The sequence below is a fragment of the Sinocyclocheilus grahami genome, unplaced genomic scaffold, assembly GCF_001515645.1.
Source record: "Sinocyclocheilus grahami isolate Dianchi unplaced genomic scaffold, SAMN03320097.WGS_v1.1 scaffold8.1, whole genome shotgun sequence".
Taxonomy (NCBI): Eukaryota; Metazoa; Chordata; class Actinopteri; order Cypriniformes; family Cyprinidae; genus Sinocyclocheilus; species Sinocyclocheilus grahami.
Window position 1 is genome coordinate 1,545,850 of NW_015505187.1, and position 25,473 is coordinate 1,571,322.

At 36.5% G+C, this 25,473-nt stretch overlaps 3 protein-coding genes across 6 annotated transcripts in view; all 3 read right to left on the reverse strand.

Annotated features, from left to right (window-relative positions):
• Window positions 1-3,336: 3,336 nt before the first annotated feature.
• LOC107590361 (E3 ubiquitin-protein ligase Hakai-like) lies at window positions 3,337-7,608 on the reverse strand. 4 transcript variants are annotated; one of them, XM_016279086.1, is made up of 7 exons: window positions 7,539-7,608; window positions 6,783-6,941; window positions 6,558-6,661; window positions 6,373-6,456; window positions 6,193-6,266; window positions 4,195-5,003; window positions 3,337-3,745 (listed from the first exon to the last, which is right to left on the reverse strand). In XM_016279086.1, the coding sequence occupies exons 1-7, from the start codon at window positions 7,549-7,551 to the stop codon at window positions 3,525-3,527; spliced, it is 1,464 nt and encodes a 487-aa protein (XP_016134572.1). In that variant the 5' UTR covers window positions 7,552-7,608; the 3' UTR covers window positions 3,337-3,524. The 4 variants fall into 4 exon arrangements, with proteins under 4 accessions (XP_016134572.1, XP_016134563.1, XP_016134580.1 ...); XM_016279077.1 differs by having other exon boundaries at window positions 3,337-3,565; window positions 4,015-5,003; XM_016279094.1 differs by having other exon boundaries at window positions 6,558-6,664.
• Window positions 7,609-8,792: 1,184 nt separating this feature from the next.
• LOC107591294 (malonyl-CoA-acyl carrier protein transacylase, mitochondrial-like) lies at window positions 8,793-11,680 on the reverse strand. The gene is made up of 4 exons (XM_016280414.1): window positions 10,943-11,680; window positions 10,737-10,824; window positions 9,714-9,931; window positions 8,793-9,510 (listed from the first exon to the last, which is right to left on the reverse strand). Exons 1-4 carry the CDS (start codon window positions 11,345-11,347, stop codon window positions 9,106-9,108), a joined length of 1,116 nt encoding a protein of 371 aa, XP_016135900.1. The 5' UTR covers window positions 11,348-11,680; the 3' UTR covers window positions 8,793-9,105.
• A 3,120-nt stretch (window positions 11,681-14,800) lies between these two features.
• The window catches only part of LOC107591033 (uncharacterized), a 46,073-nt gene continuing 35,400 nt past the window's right edge, over window positions 14,801-25,473 (reverse strand). The window contains exons 3-5 of the mRNA XM_016280041.1: window positions 18,435-18,620; window positions 15,017-15,316; window positions 14,801-14,920 (exon numbers count right to left, since the gene is read on the reverse strand). Of these exons, the coding sequence (XP_016135527.1) occupies window positions 14,837-14,920; window positions 15,017-15,316; window positions 18,435-18,620 (570 nt within the window). The 3' untranslated portion in view covers window positions 14,801-14,836. The remainder of the gene's footprint in view (window positions 14,921-15,016; window positions 15,317-18,434; window positions 18,621-25,473) is intronic.

The following is a 25,473-nucleotide window of genomic DNA, read 5'->3' on the forward strand; positions in this document are numbered from 1 at the left end:
TGGAGTCCACGCCATCCCAACAAAAATGTATGCCACAGTTCCTACGTTACTTATTAGATTTGTATATTTATTTGTCTTGGATTAGATTTGTTTTTTTGTAAAGTTGAATGATTCAGAACCAATTTCCTCTCTCCGTGGAGTAGTTTGGACAGACCTACTTGTCAATATTAAATGTATGGATGTATTAATGTATGTTATTTACTGCACTATGTATTTTTATATATTTTGAAACAACAAAACAATCCAAGCATGTAAATACTGGTGATTTTATAATGAATGCATCTGTAAAACAAATTGAATAGAATAAAACTAAAAGAACTACATACTGTAGTACCTGCCTTTTATTTTGTATATAAAAAATGTAATTGTATATTTAGATGGCGAATATGGGAAGTATTATAATGAGATACATAAAGGTTTTATAAAAATTTCAAACAGCCAATTAAGACTGGAAAAAGAATACATTTTAGACATAATTACCAATGATATATTCAAATAAATTATATATATATCAGCCAATTAAAATTTTCAATCTAATTAATTACATGATGTGTTGATTAATCTAATTAATCGCAAAATAAATTTGACTATAGAAATACCCACAAAAGATTATTTAAAGCTATTTTTGTGTTAAATTAGAAAGTATCAAGTAGACATTATAAATTGTTGCTTTGGAAAGAAATATTTTATTTGATTCAACAAAATTTATTACACAAACATTTAGGCCACAACGGTCTAACATAAACTATGGAATATAAAAGAAGATAATTTAAGAAACATCTTAGTATTTTTTGTTCATACAGTGAAAGTCATTACTAAAACGGCTGTTACCAACAGTCTTCAAAATAACTTCTTTTATGTTCCACAAAAGAAAGGTTTGAAACGACATGAGGGTGAGTGAATGATGATGGAATTAAATTTTTTTGGGTGAACTATTCCTTTAATGTTATTATGAAATGATACACTAAACAAGAAACTAAACCTGCCAGCAGGTGGCGGTAAATGTCTTCATTCGATTCGTTCAAACGGCTGATTCATTCAGGAATGAAGTAAATTGCTGTGTTTATGAATGGGCCTTTGAATCATTGATTCACACAATTCATTCAAAACGCAGATTCATTCAGAAACGAAACACTGCTGTGTTGCTTGGAGACACGCAACAATTCTGCTATGGCATTAAAGGTAATTTGTTCTCTGCAAAATTTAGCAAAAACACATTGTGTTTAAAATAAAACACAATATCAACTTCTTATTTACTGAACTGTTGTATAAAATCACAATCAAACGTGTGATATTCGGGACAAAATCATCACTCATCATCACTTCACATGATACTGCTCTCTGCTGCTCCCTGTATGAGTTTCTGTCCCATATTTATATCGTATTATATATGAGACAGAAACTCATACAGGGGCATTTTTTAACCAATATCTTGAATTTTAGGGCATAACTGCATTAATGGAGTTGTTGCCCTGCATCATATTTGTCAACAATATGAAATGTAAGACGATGTACAGGTCTGGGAGCAGGGCCAGTGCGTTAACTGCGTTAAAATATTTTAATCGCGTTATTTTTTCATAACTAATTAAGTTAACGCATTAAACTGACAGCCCTAATATATATATATATATATATATAAAGGTTTTATAAAAATTTCAAACAGCCAATTAAGACTGGAAAAAGAATACATTTTAGACATAATTACCAATGATATATTCAAATAAATTATATATATATCAGCCAATTAAAATTTTCAATCTAATTAATTACATGATGTGTTGATTAATCTAATTAATCGCAAAATAAATTTGACTATAGAAATACCCACAAAAGATTATTTAAAGCTATTTTTGTGTTAAATTAGAAAGTATCAAGTAGACATTATAAATTGTTGCTTTGGAAAGAAATATTTTATTTGATTCAACAAAATTTATTACACAAACATTTAGGCCACAACGGTCTAACATAAACTATGGAATATAAAAGAAGATAATTTAAGAAACATCTTAGTATTTTTTGTTCATACAGTGAAAGTCATTACTAAAACGGCTGTTACCAACAGTCTTCAAAATAACTTCTTTTATGTTCCACAAAAGAAAGGTTTGAAACGACATGAGGGTGAGTGAATGATGATGGAATTAAATTTTTTTGGGTGAACTATTCCTTTAATGTTATTATGAAATGATACACTAAACAAGAAACTAAACCTGCCAGCAGGTGGCGGTAAATGTCTTCATTCGATTCGTTCAAACGGCTGATTCATTCAGGAATGAAGTAAATTGCTGTGTTTATGAATGGGCCTTTGAATCATTGATTCACACAATTCATTCAAAACGCAGATTCATTCAGAAACGAAACACTGCTGTGTTGCTTGGAGACACGCAACAATTCTGCTATGGCATTAAAGGTAATTTGTTCTCTGCAAAATTTAGCAAAAACACATTGTGTTTAAAATAAAACACAATATCAACTTCTTATTTACTGAACTGTTGTATAAAATCACAATCAAACGTGTGATATTCGGGACAAAATCATCACTCATCATCACTTCACATGATACTGCTCTCTGCTGCTCCCTGTATGAGTTTCTGTCCCATATTTATATCGTATTATATATGAGACAGAAACTCATACAGGGGCATTTTTTAACCAATATCTTGAATTTTAGGGCATAACTGCATTAATGGAGTTGTTGCCCTGCATCATATTTGTCAACAATATGAAATGTAAGACGATGTACAGGTCTGGGAGCAGGGCCAGTGCGTTAACTGCGTTAAAATATTTTAATCGCGTTATTTTTTCATAACTAATTAAGTTAACGCATTAAACTGACAGCCCTAATATATATATATATATATATATATACTGTATATACATATATTTTTTTTTTTCAGACAAACTTTATGAACCACTCTGTGAACAAATACTTAAGACTGAAACTTAAGACAGACTTTTTTGTCAGATATTCATAAAAAAAGTAAGATTTAAAACACTAGATGAGATACTAGATAAAGAATGCAATAAAACACATTTAATTTGTACATTTAATTTTGATTACATTCAAGAAACAACACATTCAACAAAAGCCCCTAAAATGCAGCATGTATGGGCTGAATTATTAAAAAGTAAATGTTTGAATATCTGACGCCAACAAGATTTAACACCATTCAGTACTGATCTTTACTATAAAGTAAATAGTTTTAGACTATAAAATATCCATTCGAATCCCTGCCAGGTTTACACACTAAATCACTTTATTTAGCAAAAAAAAAAAAAAAAAAAAAACGTTGATTACATTCAAGAAACAACACATTCAACAATCAACAAAAGCCCCTAAAAGCAGCATGTATGGGCTAAATTATTAAAAAGCAAATGTTTGAATCTGATGACAACAAGATTTAAAACACCATTCAGTACTGATCTTTATTATACAGTTAATTGTTTCAGACTATAAAATATCCATTCGAATCCCTGCCAGGTTTACATACTAAATCCCTTTATTTAGCAACAACAAAACCACGTTATTACTGGTAATACGGTCTGTAGCGGCCCTGATCGGGGTGATGTGGCCCTGGCATCTGTCCCTGTGGAGGGGGACCTTGCATTCGAGGAGGAGGACCCCTGGGAGCCGGCCACATTCCTGGACTCAAGCCCCCGGGCTGGTTGAATGGTGGGCTGAGTGTGCTCTTGTCCTCGGGAAACTGGGGGTTGTAATGGTGGGGAGGCGGTGCACTGACAGGGGGACCTCCGTGCTGAGGGGGCGGCCCTGGAGGAGGATGGTTCATAAACGGGGGCATCTGACCAATGAGGTGTCCGGGAGGTGGGGTGATGGGAGGGGGAACAGATGACAGCGGCGGAGGGGCCTGATTGAAAACCATGTGAGGTGTGTTTGAGCCCTGTCCCGGGTGCGGCATGGGATGACTGATGGGGGGAGGGGGAAAGCACTATTACTGGTAATACGGTCTGTAGCGGCCCTGATCGGGGTGATGCGGCCCCGGCCCTGATCGGGGTGATGCGGCCCTGGCATCTGTCCCTGTGGAGGGGGACCCTGCATTCGAGGAGGAGGACCCCTGGGAGCCGGCCACATTCCTGGACTCAAGCCCCCGGGCTGGTTGAATGGTGGGCTGAGTGTGCTCTTGTCCTCAGGAAACTGGGGGTTGTAATGGTGGGGAGGCGGTGCACTGACAGGGGGACCTCCGTGCTGAGGGGGCGGCCCTGGAGGAGGATGGTTCATAAACGGGGGCATCTGACCAATGAGGTGTCCGGGAGGTGGGGTGATGGGAGGGGGAACAGATGACAGCGGCGGAGGGGCCTGATTGAAAACCATGTGAGGTGTGTTTGAGCCCTGTCCCGGGTGCGGCATGGGATGACTGATGGGGGGAGGGGGCGGCGGGGGGCCGTAGTGCTGCTGAGGTGGCGCCATCATGTGATGTGGATGGGTCACAACAGGCTGACCTGGATAATCTCCGGGGTGATGGTGAGGGGGCGGAGCATTGCCAGGCTGGGGGAGGGGGTCGCGGGATGGTCCGGAGCTTGCGGAATCGTCCTGGATGGGAACCGTGATGAGGTTGCTGTGCTTCCGCGTGGTGACGGTCGAGATCCGGAAGGTCTCCTGAGCGAGAGAGCGGGATGGTCCCATGTCTCCGGGGGGTTGGCCTTGCGGAGGTCGGAGGTCATCGTGGGAGGCAGAGGGAGGCTGGCTGTAGGGGTCGTGTCCTGGATGAGCCAGAGGAGGAGGGATGAGCACATGGGGTTTGGGCAGGTGAGGTGGGGGCACACGGAAGCGGTCGGTCACCTCCGAGGCTAGAGGAAGGTGGAGAGAATCAGAGCGGCTGCTGGAGCTCTTGCCGGACCGCATGTGCCGGTGGTTGATGTGAGCCTGCAGGTCTCTCTGGGACAGATAGGTGCGTTTGCAACCCTGAACGATACTACACATGTAGAGAGAGCCACGCTGGCACTGTTCAATCCGCTGAACCAGGTCGGTACAGCTGTACATGTTTAGGCTGGGAACAGAGAGGACATATGTAGAGGCAACATCAGTAAAACACTGTGCATATTAGTACAAACTAGGGCTGAACAATATATTAAATATTTCCCACGTAATCAATACGTAACAATGATTCAGCTTTTTTATTGCAGGATGACACAAAAATGTTAAAAGTGGTATTTTATGGTATTTCAGTTTTGAGTACAAAATATATGTAGACAAATATTACTTTGGATGAATATGCATTGTTATATTGGTACGTGTAAATGACAATTACTATAATTGAAATATAATTTCCATTGTGGATTTCAACTTTATTTTGCAATTGTCTACTTGCATAAAACATTTTGAATTTGCTTGGGTTAAAAACCTTATTGATTCCTTATTGGAATATAAATTCCATCAATATATAAAAGCGGTCAAAGTATGCACATCCAAAAATGCCTTGGCCAGGTGCAAGATCAAAGGGTACATCAAATAATAGAAAAAAGATCTGCACACTGTTATTCTCCCTTTATTCAAAAAAGGTAAAAGTTGCCACTTTTAACTTTTTTGAATAAAGGGAGAATAACACTATCCATCTAAATATAAATATATACATATAAAAAAAACTTTAAAGAACAGAGATGGAATTTATTTTAGCTACACTACCATTTGGGCTTTTTGTTGTTGAAAGAAGTATCTTATGCTCACTAAGGCTGCATTTATTTGATCAAAAATACAGTAAAAACAGTCATATTGTGAAATATGACTACAGTAATTAAATAATTACTTTCTATTTTAATATATTTTAAAATGTAATTTATTCCTGTGTTGGCAAAGTTGAATTTTCATAAGCCATTACTTCAGTATTCAGTCTTCTAAAATGTTGATTTGGTGCTCAACAAACATTTCTTATCAGTTTTGAAAACAGCTGTACAGCAGGATTCTTCAATCAATAGAAGGTTCAAAAGTGCAGCACTTATTTGAAGCAGAAATCTGTAATATTTTAAATGCCTTTAGTGTCACTTTTGATCAATTAAATCGCATCCTTGCTGAATAAAAGCATTCATTTCATTAAAGAACATCTCAACCCCAAACTTTTGAATAGTAGTGTGTATCACCCAGTCATATATCTGCATGAAGCTATGAAGCATTCTCTATTATAGTGTAGAATGTTTGTAAAAGTTAGAATTTTAGAGGCAAAAGCTGCTCATTTTGCTTACCCTGGACACATCTTATCACCCTTTCTTTCATGATGCAATGCACACTCGTAGCAGAAAACATGCTTACATGGGATCTGCAAAGAAATGAATTAATGAAGTCATGGCAGTATTAATTCATGTCACCAAAAAGCTGTGACTCGCAGATTGTATGCATTCATTATACACATCAACTATTCTCACCATTCGGCCGTATGACTTAATTGGAAGTCCACATTTGTCACAGAAATGAACAGGTGTCTCATCTTTTTCACCGATCAAATTTAGCTAGAAAAAAAAAGAGATAGAGAGACAAAGAGTGTTCACAACACTTTAAACACGAGCATCTGAGAGGTGGGTAAATTACTCTTATACAATGCAGCCTTTACCTTGTAATCCCAGTACAGCTGCTGTGGGAAGCGACGCTGGCTCGCAAAAGCGTCTCCAGCTTTCACGCCACAATCAAATCTGTCCTCCTGCTTGAAGTTAAACCCTTCTAGCAGAAAAACAGAACAGAAAACAAGCCCCATTTGCAGTGCATCATAATATCTAATCATATACTTGTGGAAAATGCAATATATTAACTAATTTGAAATGAAATATATAGACAATACCTTCTTCTGCAGAATGGGCTTTGGGTGGTAACCGTCCCGCTGGTCTTTGGGGTCGAGGGGCAGGTTTATTCCTGGCCTGTTTGGGAAGAAGTTTGATTGGGATCCTCCTCCTGACATCAGGACCACCTAACGGCCCGTCTGTACCCTGCATATCATTGTCTGCATGGAAAACAAGGACAAATTAATAGTTTATTTTGACCTTCATTAGGTATTAATGCAGAATCAGTGAACGTTTTGATCAACAAACTGGCATTTCTGAGTAGAGCTATATAAAAAGCCTGTATGGATTCGTGGGCATTATACTTGCATAAACGATCAAACATTTGTGCGTAAATAAAATAAGACTTGATTTTGATGTGAGGTTGATACTGATACTAATGTGAACGATCTCATAGAAGCAGTAAAGCAGTATGGCAACAGGCAAAATACAGCGCGCACACATTATGTTATATTTAACAACCCCGACGAATACATTGCACGCTTTGACATATTTGTGTTTTTATTTACAATATGCTGGAGACTTTCTTTAGAGATTGAACAAACTGGATCTAATGGGGAGATTAACGCACCATTGACACAGAGGCCATAACCGACAGAGATGTAGGAAAAGGTCTTTAACTAGGCACATTCCTAACGTAGCTCGATTATCTATATGCGAACATGTGTACAAACGCAGCGCAGATATGTTGTGGTTACAAGAAACATGTTTTGGGTAAAATAAACCTGCGAATGAACACTATAAATTTCCCTCCTTACCACTGTGGTCCATAACGGCGTGAAGCCACTGCTCAACTGCACTTCCGGTTTGGACATTTCAAAACAAAAGCCTCAAATTGTTTTCAGAACAAAAGTCGTCAAGATCACGAAAGGAAGGAAATCAATAAATCAATATATTTAATTTCAGGTTCATAATTGAAAATATACATAAATGAATAGTGTAGTCTGAATGTCTTCAGAAAGCAATGTAAAATTGTGAATACTTTTTTGATAGATGCACTGCAGCAGACAATGAAGGAAAACCAGTCAACAAGAGTGAAGCATACATGTGAACTTAACTCCTATAATACGGTTTAAAAATCACCCCAGGATGCACCTCATTAAGGTAATATTTTGATGTAATTCATATACTTTTTTAGATATTAAAATACTATTATTCTAAAATAATGGTAGTATAAAAAAATGAGTAGGCCTATATGTGTCAAGACCATTTAGTGGTTTCTTTAAATGTACATTTACACGTAACAGTCTGCCATTATATATACACACACACGTACAGTAAATATATTTACATACAATTTACAAACTCTCTCTCACATATATATATTTTTAGAATTCTTTAATGAATAGAAAGTTCCAAAGAACAGCATTTATTTGAAATAGAATATTATTTTAAATGTCTCTACTGTCACTGACCACGGTCCTTGCTGAATAAAAGTATTCATTTCTTTCAAAAACTGAAAGAACCGTTGAACATTAGTGTATTTAAAGTCAGTATTTGAGGGTTCCCACAGTTTTGAATGTAATTCTATCATTTTTCTGTCAATTTTTACAGATTTTTTTTAAAGAATAATTGCACAAAAGCACAATTTCTAGCCACATACATACTGTAGAGCTTTGAATAATTATAAAAAAAATACATTTACTACAGAGATTGTTCAGGGTTTTGTTAATTTCAATGCATTTCTTTAAGCTTAAAAATGTACAATAAAATATTCTTGATATTTTTAGGTCAGGTTTGACAGTGGGAACCCAGGTATTTAAGTGAAACTGTGGTATAAACTAATTTAACTTATATTTTTTGTGATCTTTTCTCAGGTATCCAACTTGCACGTTTCTGACTGGTCTCGCAGGACCACATGCATACTTGCGACTGCTTTACTTCTGGTCACTGTGTCTATCTTCCTAATAACTTGGAATGAATATGAAGGCTGAATGTGACATTGAGGGGGTCAAGAGCTGGTCTTTGGCTCAAATGTAACCAAGGCTGTTTTTTTTGTTTTTTTTAAGAAAACTGCTTATTTTAAATTCTCTTTTATAACTGATTTGAATGAAGTGCTGGTTCACATATATAAGTTAATATATGTGCAGGATTTTGCAAGTTAAAGATTGTTTTTTTGTGTGTGTTTTGGGTCTATTGCTGGATAATTGGGCCAATGAATTGTTACCTCTTCCTCTAAAAGCATTTCTGCACTACTAAAGGAAGATGGACTTTCCAAACCGACAAGCGCAATAAAATTTTTAAAAAGAAAACAAAGGGTTTAGCTTTTTTGTATTTATCTGAAAGAAGAAAACCAAATGTAACATGTTTTACTGCACATCAGGCCTATGGCAATACAACATCTACATTCGTATAGTTCTTAAAGGCTTTCATGTTGCACTTCTGTAGCGTTGAGCCCAATTGTCTTCCAGGTCCCACCTCATAGGTGTGAGGAAACTCCTGCCCCTGGGCTCTTTCATAAATCTCATGCAGCGTCTGCTCCCATTTCACCGGAGACACCAGCTGTTTGGCCAGCTGATTGCATACGTGCTTGTCATGCATGTAACGCTTGCCGTCCACATTGGAGTGCACAGAGATCTCTGGCCGCCGTACCTCTATCTTTTGGAGGACGTCTCTCAGAGGCTCGACCGCTGGCTCCATCAGTGCGGTGTGAAAGGCGCCGCTAACTGGCAGTATTCGTGTTCTCATGAAGTTCAGCTCTCTGGAATGGTTTTGAAGGAAATCCAAAGCCTGTGTGAGAGAGTGATTGTTAAAAGCACAGCAGGGCTCAACAGTCAGGACTTCAAAACATAAAATCAAAACATACTTTTTTTTAAAGCACATTTCTGGCCTTTTTGTAAATGAATCGGCAAAGTTCAATAGCTATAACAATACACCTAAAATATTTCTCATGAATAATGCTCTTTGCATCGATTCCAAATGATGGATCTTACCTCTTTGTGGCCAGCTATTACTCTGCCATCTGGAAAAAGGTAGTTGGCAATGGTACACACAGGCTCTTGGATACCGAGAGACAAACAGTGCTCCCTAGCTTGGACGCAGGCATATTTGTAGTTGGCTTGAGGTCGGCCAATCACAGACAACATGCCACTAGATACGAGTTCAGAGGCCTTCTGCATTGCCTCTGCCCTCACCTTTACTGCAAACAAAGCTGTGAGCAGAAAACAGGACCATTATAATAAATTAATGTGGGTGAATCTTCAATATGAAAAAAATATGGAAAAAATTTTGCATACAAAAAAGACGACTACTTTTAGGTATGCTAAGATTTTGTGGAATTATATTTATTACAACGCTTCTTACTGTATTGCAAAAAAAACAAAAAACAATCTTATTACTATGATGATAAAAATATGTATGATGATGTACTCATACGTCATGATGGTACTTATGATACCGCCTTTAATTTTTGCTGATTTATAAGCTATAATAATGAATAAAAATAATCGTTTTTTGTAATGAAAATTATGTTTGTGAATAATGGGAATAATAATTAAAATAATGAGAATAATATACATATGTGTGTGTGTGTGTGTGTGTATATATATATATATATATATATAATTTTGGTTAAGGTTTTAGCCATTTTGTTATGTTGATTCTTTTTTAATTCTCCTTAACTTTAATTTAATGAATATGTGTCTTAGTTTTAGCAATTTTAGTATTCCAACTTATTTTATTCCAGTTAGTTGCCAATAACACTAAAATATCTTGACTAATTATGAGAACATGGGGGTAAAATTTGCTTAATTGTCATAATAATACAAATAAATAGGTATTTTTTACTTCATGCAAAATACATTTGATAAAATATACAATAAAAAAAACGACATTAAAAATACTTTATGGACATATATTATTTCTTTTGATTTTGGGGACAAATGTAATCGGGATATGTTTCACACTTGTAAAAATGCAATTCAAATAGCTAATTTTGTATGTTTAATAAGCTTTACCTTCAGCAAAGTTCATCGCGCCAGAGAAGACCAAAGCAGAAAATTCCCCAACACTGAAACCTGCTGCACTCACACAGCTCTCAATAGCCTATAGATGGGGGTCAATGAGTTTGACATTAATATTGACCAGGGCAATATTAATCATACATGCATGACACTGCAAATTCTAATAGATTAGCTGTCGACTGATCTTGTGGATAACTTACAGCAGGATTTTCATGGTTCAGTCTTTCCACGGCAGCCAGTGAGCAGACAAACACAGCTGGCTGGCAATGAACAGTCTTCATCAGATCTTTCTCGGGTCCACTTAGGCACAGAGACAGCAGGTCATAGCCAAGCACCTTCTCAGCTACAGCAAACATCTCTTTGACATTTCCATACTTCAAGAGTCCTTTTCCCATACCGACAAACTGACTGCCCTGGCCAGGGAACAGAAGGACAGCCGCTTTCCCCGGAGCTCTGCGTGTTCTCCTGGGCTTCTCCTCAGGGCTGGGCTGACTGTCATCAGAGGAGATGGGAACATCTGACAGTCTTCTGCAATGGTAGACAGCCGCCTTATTCCGAAACAAACGAACTCTACTACAACACTTGCGAGTCACGCTGAGATTCATGATAAAAACGTTTTTGCTGAAATGAAATTCAACACATTTTTTCAGAATACCCTCGCAAACGGAGGTCAAATGCAAACCACTCTGGTTTTGAAGCCTTACAGAAAGACAGCGCGCACTTGTGTCACACGAACTGTTGAGTATTCCTGTTATATCATGCTTATTTATTAAATTAAATCAACGTTTAGAAAGTAAAAATCCTTATTAAAACGTAAGTAACGCTATCGTGTTTCCCACATGCCATGTGTGTATTTTTCTTCTTTGTATATCAGATGCAGTTTGGAGAACTACAAGAGCACAGCGCCATCTATTGTAGTGGAGGTCAAATTCTACGTTTATATTTTTCTAAATACCATTTAACATTCAATGTTAAAAAAATATATGGAAATATTTTCAAAAGTGAGGTCGTTGCTAGTTGTCACATGCAAATGTTTTTGTTTTAATGTTATACTTTTATAAACCTGATTACATTATCCGTTTGACAAAATAATGCTTTGATAATACATTGACCGGTTACATTTTAGATTTATGCAGTTTTGTGAATTTCAGGATTTATTGTTTAAATTTGATTGAAAAGTCTTTAAATAGTCTAAAATAAAATATTTAAAGTGACAACATGCTTACTGGTCAACTTGTCAAACTAAATTGTCAAATTATATTTCTAGCCAATAATGTTAAATGTTCTGTCTGTCTATCTAGCCATCTCTGAAATTAAATTGCCATGGCAACGTGCACAGCCTGGTTAGACATTCCCGCCTTACATTTACAACGGTGGCTGTCTCCGTTAGCAATAACACTGCGTGTAGGCTCTGTATTTTATTTTATTCTTTTTGACTAGCTCTGTATTCATTTAATTGTTTTATTCAGTTGCATACAGTTAGAATATATATTTATATATTTATATGTAAAAATCTTTCTCGCGACATTGGAAAGTGATGATGGTTATCTATGTGCAAAAAACTGTCATGGTACTGTAGCCTTGAATCCATTGGTTGTTGGTTGGTTGGTTTGTTAAAGGGGCATCACCACATAGGAAAGTCCATTCGATGTTAGGTTTTAGTAACGTCGGAATGCTGGCACTGCTGAAAGACACGGCAGTAAATCAGACCTGCAGGAAGACAGAAAATAAAAAAAAGAGTTGAATAAATGCAATTATTTTTTAGATCTAAACAGAACCCATTTTTCAACGGTTTCTAGAACCTAAATCTTAAAAGCAGGTTGGTTGGGGATTGTGATGAGCTGTCAATCATTTCTGCTTAGCCAAACATAACTGAGATCCTACCTGGCTCAGAGCAAAAGAACAGCTGTATTTTAGAGCAGCTGGCAGGTGGACTTTTTGCGTGTCTTTCCAGGTACTGGAGTTTTCCTGTTGATTTGCCGGACCAGGTCATAGAAGATCTGCATAGACACACACACACACACACACACACACACAAAAGCATTTCTCAGTGAATACATACATATGCCATCAGACTAGATGTGTTTGTCAGACATTGTGTTAGCTTTTACACAATGACCAGAGATAAGCTATTGTAGCAGACAGAAACAAAACTGCATGTTTGCTACTGACATTAAACAACATTAGTAATATAGCAGGATTTGTAATAAGATCTCTGCTACCATGTGTTGTGTAGAGAGGCAGATTTAGGATGTGAGTTGAGAAGGATAAGCTCATAATCCATTCTCTGCTATACATAACAACAGATGATCTCAGTAACGCCAGATAAACAAATTCAGAAGTACAGGATGCACCTTACTAAAAGGTTTTGACAATCAGCACAGCAAACTGCAGACTAACAGAGCAAATGGACTTGCCTAAACCCCTTCGAGTCAATAAATTGCTTTTTTCTTTCATTCATTGAATGGAAAGCTGATAAACAAAAAGATACAGATGCAATTCAATGTCAGAGAGAGAGAGAGCCCTGCCATCACCAAATTTCCTTTCTAATCCTGTAATTTCCGGTCTAATTGGATTTTGGCATGGTTTTGTCCATAAAAACTCAACTTTTATACAATTAACTCAAAAATATATATATTTTTTTGTTGAAAATGTATTTTGATCCACCAGTGAAAGCTGTTTCAAACAAAGCAGTATCAACCGTTGTTAAACAACAACCCATCTGGAATGTGCTAAAGAAATGTCTTTTTTTTTCTTCTTATATCGGTGACTAAAAAGATAGTAATGCAAATCAGTTATTTTGAACTAAAAAAAAATACAGATGTGTCGTTTCCTACTGCTTTTAACTCTATACTGATTGTTAGTGGATTTGTAATCATTTTGAGCTTCAAAAATGAGAAAAGGCGCCTGTTGTAACTTGTGACGGAGAAGAAACATGAAAGCTTGTGAAAAGTAAATCGCTCTGGCTGCATTAACTGAAGGTGATGAATCGCTTTGACTGTGGTCACTCGCACCTGAAGTTCCTCATTATCTTATTGAGAGAGTTCCAACCGAAGATCCATTAAATCGGTATCTGGATTTCGCTTACGGGAGAGTCTGAGACTTTAATGATGATGCAGGTCTGTGCTTTGACACAAGTAAATGAATAATCCTGGAGCAACGCCCAAGCGGGATAAAAAAAAAGCTTCAAATCATCACCTTCTGCCCTCCAGTAACCTCTCATAAACTACAGGATTGACTCCAGACCAGCACAGGGGTTTCATAGAACTCTGTGTTCACTCGGTTCTCCTTACACACTACCATACCGTTATAACCATCTGGATTTTTTTAACTGACTGAACTCAAAGCAGCTCTATGTCATGTAGGCAGAGTCGTGTTGCTCACAAAAGGACGCTCTGTGTCCGAGCGTTGCAGCTGACTGCCTGCTTTGCTAATGTGTGACTACGCTTTCATGGAGAGATATCACTAGCTGACAATGACACGGTTCTGAGACCTCAGCAGAGAAGAGCAGCTCCATGGTGACGCCAACACAGGCATGTCAGAAGACAACCAAAGCCTGAGCCCAATTGAAAAGACTGGGCAAAAGATCATGCCCATACACAGCCTACTGAATGAAGCTTTACCTAAGATTAAAAACACCCTTTTAGATTCACCTCTCAATTCCCAGATTTAAATATTTCAAATAAAAACAAACAGTTTACTAAGAAAAACAGATCTGTGTGTTCAGTGATCAAGGTAACAATAAATAAATAAATAAACTAAAAAAAAAATATATATATATATACACATTTCACATTACATTATAATTATAAATTACACTTAATTTTAATTAAAAAAATTATTTTAGGAGGGAGTTATAGATTTTTTTTATACAAATATTAGTTTGTACAGAAATTATTTTATATTTTAGTATCAAAAACTGCCCCTGCTGGTAGAAGTCATACAATATAAAAAAGTATTTTTTGAAGTTTAACATTTCTGGAATTGCGATAAACCGGAAAGCAATCAAAGTAAACTCAGCTAGCAAATTTTTTGCTTGCCCAACTAGAACTGTCAAATAGAGAGAGGTGGACAAGAAGGGAAGACGAGCCTCTTCACAGCTGAAAGGTCACCCTTATTGACGATGGCGAGCATGAGGGCTCAGGGTGGGTGTGAAAAAGCAGATACTGGTACTGAAACTATCAAAGCACAGGGTGAGATGAAAGTTAAAGGCAGGGCAGCAGATACTGAGGTTGAGTTTCTGGAGATGAAATGGAGAGCTGGACAAGACTCACATCATCCGTGTCTTTGACCCGCAGAATCTGTTCTCTCAAGTCCTGCAGGTCGTTGAAGGTGGACTGTGCTGTTATGGAGTATACTAGTGCAAAGCCCTGGCCGTTCTTCATGTACAGGTCCCTCATGGCTGTGAATTGTTCCTGAGTGGGAGAGAAAGAGGAGGTGAAGTGAGGAGGAGAAGTGTTCAGATAGTGTACGGAGGAGTTGAGGTACTGACAGACAAAACTGAAAAAAAAATCTCTAAAACACTCAAAATATTCATAGTGAGTACAGAGCAGTTTTTTTAAAGTAACACTGTCCTAATATGAAATAACCTATACGATACCAACATATTGTGCTTTATATATATACTGGTTTATTGTAGTTATTCTATAACTAAATTATAACTGAAGCAATGTAAAAAAAAAAAACCAAAAACACAAATATGATGAGACTTTAAATGGTCATTTGATTTTAATAAATAATATGTTTGCAAAATAAATGTGTTCCATCTGCATTTAACCTGGAAACACCAGATGGAACTTCCATTCAAAAGTTTGAGGTCACATTTACTTTAATATTTGTATTTAGCAAAAACTCAAGAGCAACAGCAAAGACATTTATAATATTACAAAATATTTCCATTTCAAATACAGTTCTTTTGAAATTTCTATTTATCAAAAAACATTTCCCACAAAAACATTAAGCAGCACAACTGTTTTCAATATTGATAAAGATAATAAATATTAGCAGCAACAAATCAACATAATGGAATGATTTCTAAAGGATCAAGTGACACTGAAGACTGGCTGCTGAAAATTCAGCTTTGCATCACAGGAATAAATTACATATATTAAGGGTAAAAAATAATAACTAATAGACATCACCATACTTAGTTGACTGATTACATTAATAATTACAAACATTTTTGCATTACAAGTTTGCTACAATGTTATGTTTAAATGTGCAAATGATGCATTATATAATTAAATATGCACTAATTAACATTTCTAGAACAAAAATCTTAACATTGGATAAAGCCAGGTTGAAAATGATCGTTTCATTTTACAGAGATGAAATTGGATAGCTCTTTTTATCACTCTATAAATCAGAAAATACTGTCCACAGCCAGGGGGAAAATACATTTTCACAGTTTATAAGGAATAAAATGTTGTATAAAACCAGGCAAATTACGCATGAAGAAACCCCTCTGTAAAAACCTTCAGAATATGGTGTATGTCAGTATTATTGAAGCAGAGATATTTGGCTCAGTGCAGGAGAAAAAGTCTCATACAAACAGAAAAAGTGCTATGAAAGAAACACTTAAAAATGTATTTTGGATGTTTTCTTTCCACTAGTCTGAAAAAACACTTCAATTTTTGCACAAAGCCTCAAAATTAAACAGTGCATTTAAAAACAGCATTTTTGCCTGTAGTGTCTCACCTTCAAATATATATATATATATATATATTTAAAAAAAACTATTATAAAATTGCAATATTTCACATTATTAAAATTTTTTTTTTTTTTTACACTGCAGTTCTGAATGAACTACTAGGGCAGGACGGGGTACATCCTGTAGAAATGTGTCAACTGATAGGAGATTGTCATGATATACCTGCATTGCAACTGGAAAAAATCTGACATAAGCAGAAATGTATATTATAGTCAGCAAACTGTGTCACAGATGGGCATTTACAGTTCATTGATTATAGACCGCTTCATTGATTATAATGGGAGCAATTTAGTTTTCATGCAAAGTGCTGCACTATTTGGGTCTGGTGTAACTGTAGGTTGCTTAACAATTTGGAACATAAACATAGAATATATTTTGTATATATTGGTTTCTACACATTTGTGGCTGATCCAATTAAGTTTTTTGTGGGTGAAAAAGTAATTTCAGTAGGAATCCTTTTTTTTAAAGGTGGGTGAAAAAGTAAAGAAATTACTTTTTCACCCACAAAAATTTGCCGAACATTGGTAAATGTGGTCATACCTGAAGGTTTCCATTTAAACTGACACTTGAGTTAACAACAAAAGACAAAAAATGTAATTGGATCAGCCACAAATGTGTAATAACCAATATATACAAAATATATTCTATATTTATGTTCCACATTGTTAAGCAACCTACAGTTACACCAGACCCAAATAGTGCAGCGCTTTGCATGAAAACGAAATTGCTCCCATTATAATCAATGAAGCTGTCTATAATCAATGCCTTTTTTCACCCACAAAAATTGGGGGATTTCATGCGAGGGTGAAAGATTTTCTCACATAGGTTTTGCAGTTGGCTTAAGTTGTCAATGGATCGTAATAGACAATGGATCTTTTTTTCTGAAAGTTTTCAGAAATTCAATAACGTGACCGCATTTAGATATAAAGTCACAAAGTAGAGTATTATGCCACAATTGCAAGAAATAAAGTTACAATTGTGGGATATAAAATGACTTTATGTGAAACTGAGACATATTCGGTCATAACAGAAAACATTTGCATATTGTGAGATAAGTCATAGCCAGTGTTGAGAAGGTTACTTTGGAAAAGTAACAGGTTACAGATTACAAGTTACCCTATTTTAAATGTAATAAGCAGTGTAACTATTTCAATTACTTTATAGTAATGTAACATTACATTTGATTACTTTTCTACATTTCTAAAGCTTTCAACTGTTAATCATTTTCAAACATGGCAGGGTTAATCTTACAGTAGTACTCAACACTGATTACTGTCAGACTTTCAAAATCCTTCTTCACTTGAATTAAGATTATAATAATTTAATTTAAAGCACAGCCACCACAAAATCAGACTTACTTTGAGATAATTCTGAGGTTAAATACAGATTTAAAATCATAACAAGAAATAGTTTAATAGCTATGAAATGGTTTTTGAAATCAAATCTTTGCATAGCTGTGATAGGAAACACTTGTATCTAACAATGCCTTGGAATAAACAGTTAATCATAAAAAATGAGCATGTGTTCTATTCGGTGTCCTAAACTCCTGAAACATTGGACTGCTCATTTTAAAGCAGTCAATGGAATTTATGAAAAAAAATCAATTAAATCTGTATGTGGGTGTATGTGTGGAAAATATTTCAGATGTAACCCCCGTTGTAATCGTTAACATTTCCTTAAGTAACTAATTTAATTACACATATTTTTAATCTCTGTAGCTGTAACTGATTAATTACATTTATTTTGTAATTAAATTACATAATTCCATTACATGTAACTAGTTACTCCCCAACACTGGACGTAGCAAATGTGAGATGTCCAATCATAGTCTTAATTACTTCTTTACTTATTTCAGTCCCAAAAAAATTATATAAGGTATTTAATTCACTCGATTATAAAAGTAGTATGGCTTACTTCATGGTTCCTACAAAAAAAAATATACTAACTATATTTGGATAAGTCCATTTTATGTGTTACTGTACAGAATGTGCTGGGCTAGGAAAAGGTAAGAAAACAATAAAATGGGTTTTGAGTCTGGAAAACATTAAAAAGACATTGGTTTGACAACTTATGCACAATAAAAATGATGCAGAACTTGCCTTTCTGTATGAGTCTTCTATTGTGGGGTCATACTTTTCCACAAAGATCCCTTGGACAAACTGAACAGTCTGGAGAGCGAGAGAGAAGGAAGAAATAGAGGGAAAGACAAAGAGAAAAAGACATGTCCATTAAATGTTACGATACTCAAACACGAACATGTTGACACAGTGCAAAATGACTTTCACTTCCAGTGGCTGACGGGGAATTCCATTTTATAGACTCCAAGACTTAGAGATTTTTGCATCCGCTTATGGCACAAACAAGCCACTGCGTGCCATTATCGCTCTCCTTGCTCTGAAAACCACATAGGTGCTCAAATGAAAAGGCCAATGGCCACTTCACATAGAAAAAGACCAGAGTGAAACCTGCACTCGCTGGTCAAGGATCAGAAAGCATTTCGATGTTGCCGGGATACCAGTTACCTAGCAATTAACTACCGCTGTAAATATAAAAAGATTTATAGATGGAATTAAATTGCAGGAGGTTGAACAACAATCGTGTTGAAACAAAAGACCGAATTAAAGGCGAACGGCTCTGCAGTGACTTCACAGGAAGTGCAGGGGTGGCGGAGAATATGAAAATCATGTGATGCTGCCCACAGGTGCGGGGGCTTCAGGGCCTCCATAGCTCGGGTGACCTTTGATCATCCTTTTTGATTCGCACTTCACCAGCCTAGATCCATTAATGAGAGCTCTGTTTGGACAGGCATAAACAACAGAAAACCATTAAGATGCTGATCAACTGTGGGAGGAAGACAACAGCCTGATGGGAGGGAGAGGAAGAGACTGATAGGGAGAAAGAAACTGAGCAAAGGCAGGTGATGTCAGCCACGAGGTACGAGTGATCTCATTGCATGAGCGCTCGTCACATACAGCAGGCTTTGTCCTGGTGAACGAGAGATCATCGGTTTACCTAATGCCTTAGTGTGAATAAAAAGAATCAAGCTAAATAAACAAGAGCCTTGATGAGTGAAGAAATAATCATGAATTTAGATTAGTGCCTGTGTGCTGTGAAATTACAGGCAGCTAACGCTGTCTTTCGTAAAAAATTAGTTGAGATGAGACTAGTTAATAGAAAAGCATTATAAATATAAAAAAAGCTGACAACTGTCCTTATGATGAAAATACAACTAAACTATGTAGTAGTTACACTTTTTATTACCATTTCTTACTAAAACAATGGTTTCAGTGCTTAATTAATATTTGAAAAAACATTTGAGAAAACATTTCACTAAACATGAAATTAAATCATACAGATCCCTGAATGGCCTCAATATGTCAACAAGTCTCTTAAAAACTTTTTTTAAACAAGGAAATTATAGTTACGGTTTTAAAATATCATGTGGTATGTCAATGAACGATTGAATGAATGTAAAAAGTAGACATAAAAATTAAAAATATTTTTCACATTTTAAAAAGTAGTGAAAACAGGAAATGGTAACAATTTTCATTAGAGTGCATGCATGTCTCAGTAGTGAATGTCAGAGAGAGATGTCTGCAAGTGGAAACACACCATGTCCTCTTTACTTAAATGTTTTTTGCAAACCGAGGATTCAATATGAGAATTCCAGTGGCAGTTATTATGATATCTCTGCATATGCAGTGAACCATCTTCTGCTATTCCCGTTGTCTTCCTCACACTTCATCAGCCCTATGCATCTCAAGGCTGTCGCTGGGCCGCATTGTGCATGTGTGCCTGTTGGAAGTCAGCGCTGAGGACGCCCGGGGTTTGTGAGCGGCCCTGGAGAGGTGATGTGTGTCGATGCAGCAGAGTTCAACTGATGTGCTTGAGACAGACCATACCATGTGCACGAGTGTCAGCTGGCACATATGCTCTGAACGTCTTTTATCCTGCAGCTGTGTTCCTTATTCTCTCTGGCTGGTTTACACTAGTGCCTCTCTAATGCACACACACACACTTTCTGGCACAGTTCCTTACAGTAGCTCTGAACTACGACCTACTCCACCCACACACACACACACACACACACACACACACACACACACACACACACACACACACACACACACACACACACACAGGCACAGTTCCTTACAGTAGCTCTGAACTACGCCCTACTCCACCCACACACACACACACACACACACACAGACACACAGACACACAGACACACAGACACACAGACACACAGACACACACAGAAAGAAGGCTAAAAATAATCCATATATGGGAAGAGAGATGTGGAAACAAGGCATGTAAATTCAATGGAGGCCACTGATTACAATGTTCCAACAAAGAGCAGTGAGGATGTGTGAAGGAGAGAAGTGTGTCTGTGTGTGTGCGCGTGTACATTACTCTGCTCTCAGCGATTAGATCAAATGCACACAGGCACGCTCAGCATGCTGATATCCCAGCAGCCACTTCAAGTGAAAGCAACAAATATTGTGGAGATGATGGGTATCAAAGGATTAGTAAAGGTCATGCTTATATTAAAAAAAGCTCTTCTGTTACAATTAATAAACAGAAAGGGTTTGTTATTGCATTACACTATTCATTTGGGTATTGCCGTTAAGTCCTTGAAAAAGTACAGGACATTTTATTATACAGGGTAGCTATATATACACATTAATATATATTTATATGTATGTGTAAATACTCATACATAGCATGTAAGAAAAATAATATGTTTGATACTATAGTGACTGCATTTTGTTGAATAATTATTATTAAACTAATTATTATTATTACAAAGAAAACAATCCTTTTACACGGTCATTGTCCAAGGAAATTATTACAAATATTACCTGGGAATATTTACTGTGTCTTAAATTACTTTCTAGTCACTGTTAGACTAATTTTAGATATATAAACATAACATTAAGGACACTTTCAATTGAATTCAGATCTATTTGTAAAACCAACAAAAAAAAAAATGTGTTGCTAAAAATAATTGTTAAATACACTACCATCCAGTAAGATTTTGTTGCTGTTTTTTTTGTATTTTCTTTCACTCATTTATTTGATCAAAAACAAAGTAAAAACAGACATATTGTGAAATACTATTAAAATTTAAAACAACTCTTTTCTATTTTAATATATTTTAAAATGGAATTAATTCCTGTGATGTCAAAACTGAATTTTCAGCATCATTACTCCAGTCTTCAGTGATGCATGATCCTTCAGAAATCATTCTAATATGCTGATTTGTTGCTCAATTTATTCTCATCAATGTTAAAAACATACTTTTATAGAAACCTTAGTCCTTTTTTAGGATTATGATTATCAGAAAGTTCAAAAGAACTATTTTGCACCATTACATGTCTTTACTATCATTTTTGACCAACTTAATGCATCCTTGATGGAAAAAGGTTTTTAAAAAAATCTTACTAATCTCAAACTTTTGAATGTTATTGTACCTTAAGTTGGCACGTTAACTCTAATAGCCCAGAAAAATTATTTTGTAAAATATTTTTCTTTTCTCTCAAATGATCCACGGACCGCCTAGCACCCGCTTGCGGCTCCCTGAACTCCGTTTGAAAACCGTGTCTGAGATTCGAGAGCTCTGGTGGGAGGTGAAAGGTGGCTTTTTTGTTTTTAGGCTATCGATGAGGATACAACACATTAGCATGTGCGGTCTCACTCAGGCACACAGAAGTCAGCAGCACCATGGGCATCTGAGTGGATCCGCTCCTGCCTGCAGGCAGATGGGCTCTCTGTGTTAGCTCTGGCAATCCCTCATTACAGCTCAAGCTGACCCTGTTGCTCCTGTCCGACTCTCTGCACTCCCCCGGACTAATGCAACTCATCTGACAGATAAACTAACAGTGTGTTGCCTGGTGATGCGACAGTTCCACAAAACAGACAGATCGAGTCAATGTTTGAGAACAGCCCAACTCGTTTTTATTTTAATTGCTGTAGTCAAGGGTGCAGTACAAGCATGAACACACAAACTCATGAGTAACCTCTGAACTAGACCAGAGAAATCAAAGTCCATGGTGAATCCATGCTATTGGGCCATATGTCAACCCTGCTACTTACAATATAGCTACTAACAACTGACCACAGTGTGGTTTCTTCCTGTAACTGTGTAAATTGAGCCATACGCACAAGTGCTGAGCTAAATCACACTAATGGCTGCATATTTCCATTTGCAGAACTGTTCAAGAGTGCACAAGTCAGCAAAGTATTGTTCTGGAAGTAAATGTCACATTTAAATCTTTATTGTTATATTCATTTGAAATTCAAAAGTTAGTTTAAAATGCAAGTGTCAAGTTCTTAAAAAAATATTCTTTCTATTTCAGTTCATATGTTAGTTCGTATACTATACCATTTAAATGTTTAATTAACACTTATTTAGGAAGCATGCATTAAATTGATCAAAGGTGAAGATATTTGTAATGGTCCAAAAGATTTCCATTTCAAATAAATGATATTCTTTTGAACTTTATATTAATCAAGCAATTCTGAAAATAAAATGTATCAAAGTTTCCACAAAAATATTAAGCAGCACAACTGTTTTCAAAATTGATAAAAATATAATAATTCTTGAGCAAAAAAATCGGCATATTAGAATGATTCCTGAAGGATCATGTAACATTGATGACTGGAGTAATGACTGCTGAAAATTTACCTTTCCATCACAGGAATAAATACATTTTTTAAATTTATTAAAACAGAAAGCAGTTATTTTAAACTGTAGTAATATTTCACAGCATTGCTGTTTTTACTTTTAAATAATAAAACTTTTTTACTATTTCTAATAAAAAAATTTACATAAGTCGTTCACGTATTTATAATTTTTTACTAAGGAATGTAATTTGAAAAAAACAATAATAACAAAAAAAACTAAAAATAAAGACAAAAGATGTATTCAAGTCATTAAATGTATAATTGCATAATTTATTTCTGAATAAATTAATAGAAAAAATATAGGCCCTAAAATATAGGCCTTTCATTTCTGGGACACTGGTGTCACCAGACAGAATTCATACAAGTTTCCTAAACACGTCCACATTTGCCATTGGTTGGCCCAACAGGAAGTCCCACCTCAAATTCACAGCATTGGTTGAGCCAGTGTTGCCGTGTACATCTGGTCAAACAAACTTAAGCAAATGTTTTGCTATATTGTTTTGATGTAATGCCAGTGCATACAACACAACAGTGTTCATTCCAGAAAAAAAAAAAAACTTTAAAGAGACAAACTGATTTGAACACTTAAGGCACCGTTATTTACAAGACAATTAGTTCATTCATTGCTGTAAGTCCTGTATTTGTCTTTTCGGCAGATTTGCTGGGCTACTTATAAAGTGGGTAGCCATTGTTACAGTCTATACAGTTCCATTACAGGGCACCAGGTTGACCCCACACAGTAATGATCTGATTTTACAGACCTGTCTCATTCCCCGTCTGCACGAAGCAGGACAGGAGCTTAATGTGAATGCATTTACAACATGATTAACTCTGCGTGGCCATTTCATCTAGACCCATCCATAGTGCTCCAATTAGAGTTAATGGACAATAAAAGTCTATGTGCTTTACGCTGAAAGAGGTCTTCGCTAAGAGGGAAGAGGATGGAGGCGGACTGTTCTCACACTCGGTGGCACACATACAGCCAATGGGTTCTTTGTTGAGCCCTGAGGTGAGTGGGTCGGGCCATTGTGGATGCTCTCCAATGAGTGAGCCATTTGAGTTCATTGGGATGGAACAAACTAGGTCAAAGTGGTTTCAGCGGGACGTATGGTATTACATGCGGAGTACTAGCGTGCTAATGAGCTAAGGAAGCAAACAGTGACCTCAGTGATAAGAGATAATTCATGAGGAAACTGCTCTGTTTTTAAACTCCAGGGTAAATGTGGAAATTTAAAGCTAATGGCATGCAGCAGAAATTTTCCACAGGGTTTTGTCGTTCTGACCCACTGAATTTTAGAAGAGCTGCCGAACTACGTGTGGTTTCGCAATGCTATTCTGACATATATTATGCTGACTGAATAGCAAATGCCAACACACTGAGGCACAGTCATTTCACTGTATCTGTGACTCAGCTATGTGATGTTTGAGTGGTTCAGAAAGCGCACTGCAACCGACCACAGGCCAGTTTGCTTCTCACAACCTTTATCGACCTGATTGGGGACAGATGTTCTCCAGAGATGCTACATGGCTGGACGGAGCAGCGCAGAAACTCTTTCAGATGGGGAAACCAGTTTCTCTACAGTGAGACAATGTATGTTTTTCCCCTGAAATAGGATGTAATTTGTTATACATGTTGAGGGGGATTCCTAAAATGAACTTGGCATAAAGGGCAAGACAAATTCATAATGTTTAAAGGGATGTACGGGTCGTTCTCATGTCTTTCTTTCTGTAGAATACAAAGGCAGATATTTTGGAGAATGTTTTAATTGTTACAATAAAAGTAAATAGGGTCCAAAACAACGGTGGACCCCAATGAATTCCAGTGTGAGGGGGAAAAAAACACCAAGACATTATTTCTATGAACTTTACCAAGTTTTTATGTTTGGAATGATCACAGAATTGTCAGGTGAATTATTCTTTAAATGTCGAAACCTAGATTTTCGTTACACTATTATCTTGACTAAAATACTTTGCGTTAAAATGAACTTTATGTGGTACTCTCATGAACATGCGTCAAAGTCTGGCACGGAAGAGAAGAAATTGCTGAAAAAAGTTGTTGTTTTTTTCTTTGCGCACAAACAGTATTCTCGTATCTTCATAAAATTAAGGTTTAACCACTGATGTCACATGGACTATTTTAATGATGCCCTTACTATCTTTTTGGGCTTTGAACGTCTCAGTTGCATTGCTGTCTTATGCAGGGTCAAAAAGCTCTCGGATTTCATCAAAAATATCTTAATTTGTGTTCTGAAGATGAACGAAGGTCTTACAGGTTTGGAATGACATGAAGGTGAGTAATTAATGACAGAATTTTCATTTTTGGGTGAACTA

Coding starts and splice junctions, on each gene's coding strand:
- LOC107591294 (XM_016280414.1), bottom strand. CDS start 11,347: ATGAATCTCAGCGTGACTCGCAAGTGTTGTAGTAGAGTTCGTTTGTTT. Junction 9,932..10,736: donor CGCGATGAACTTTGCTGAAG/GTAAAGCTTATT, acceptor TTCTGCTCACAG/CTTTGTTTGCAGTAAAGGTG. Junction 9,511..9,713: donor TAATAGCTGGCCACAAAGAG/GTAAGATCCATC, acceptor TCTCTCACACAG/GCTTTGGATTTCCTTCAAAA.
- LOC107590361 (XM_016279094.1), bottom strand. Junction 6,665..6,782: donor AGCCCATTCTGCAGAAGAAG/GTATTGTCTATA, acceptor TTTTTCTGCTAG/AAGGGTTTAACTTCAAGCAG. Junction 5,004..6,192: donor GGTGATAAGATGTGTCCAGG/GTAAGCAAAATG, acceptor CTCTGTTCCCAG/CCTAAACATGTACAGCTGTA.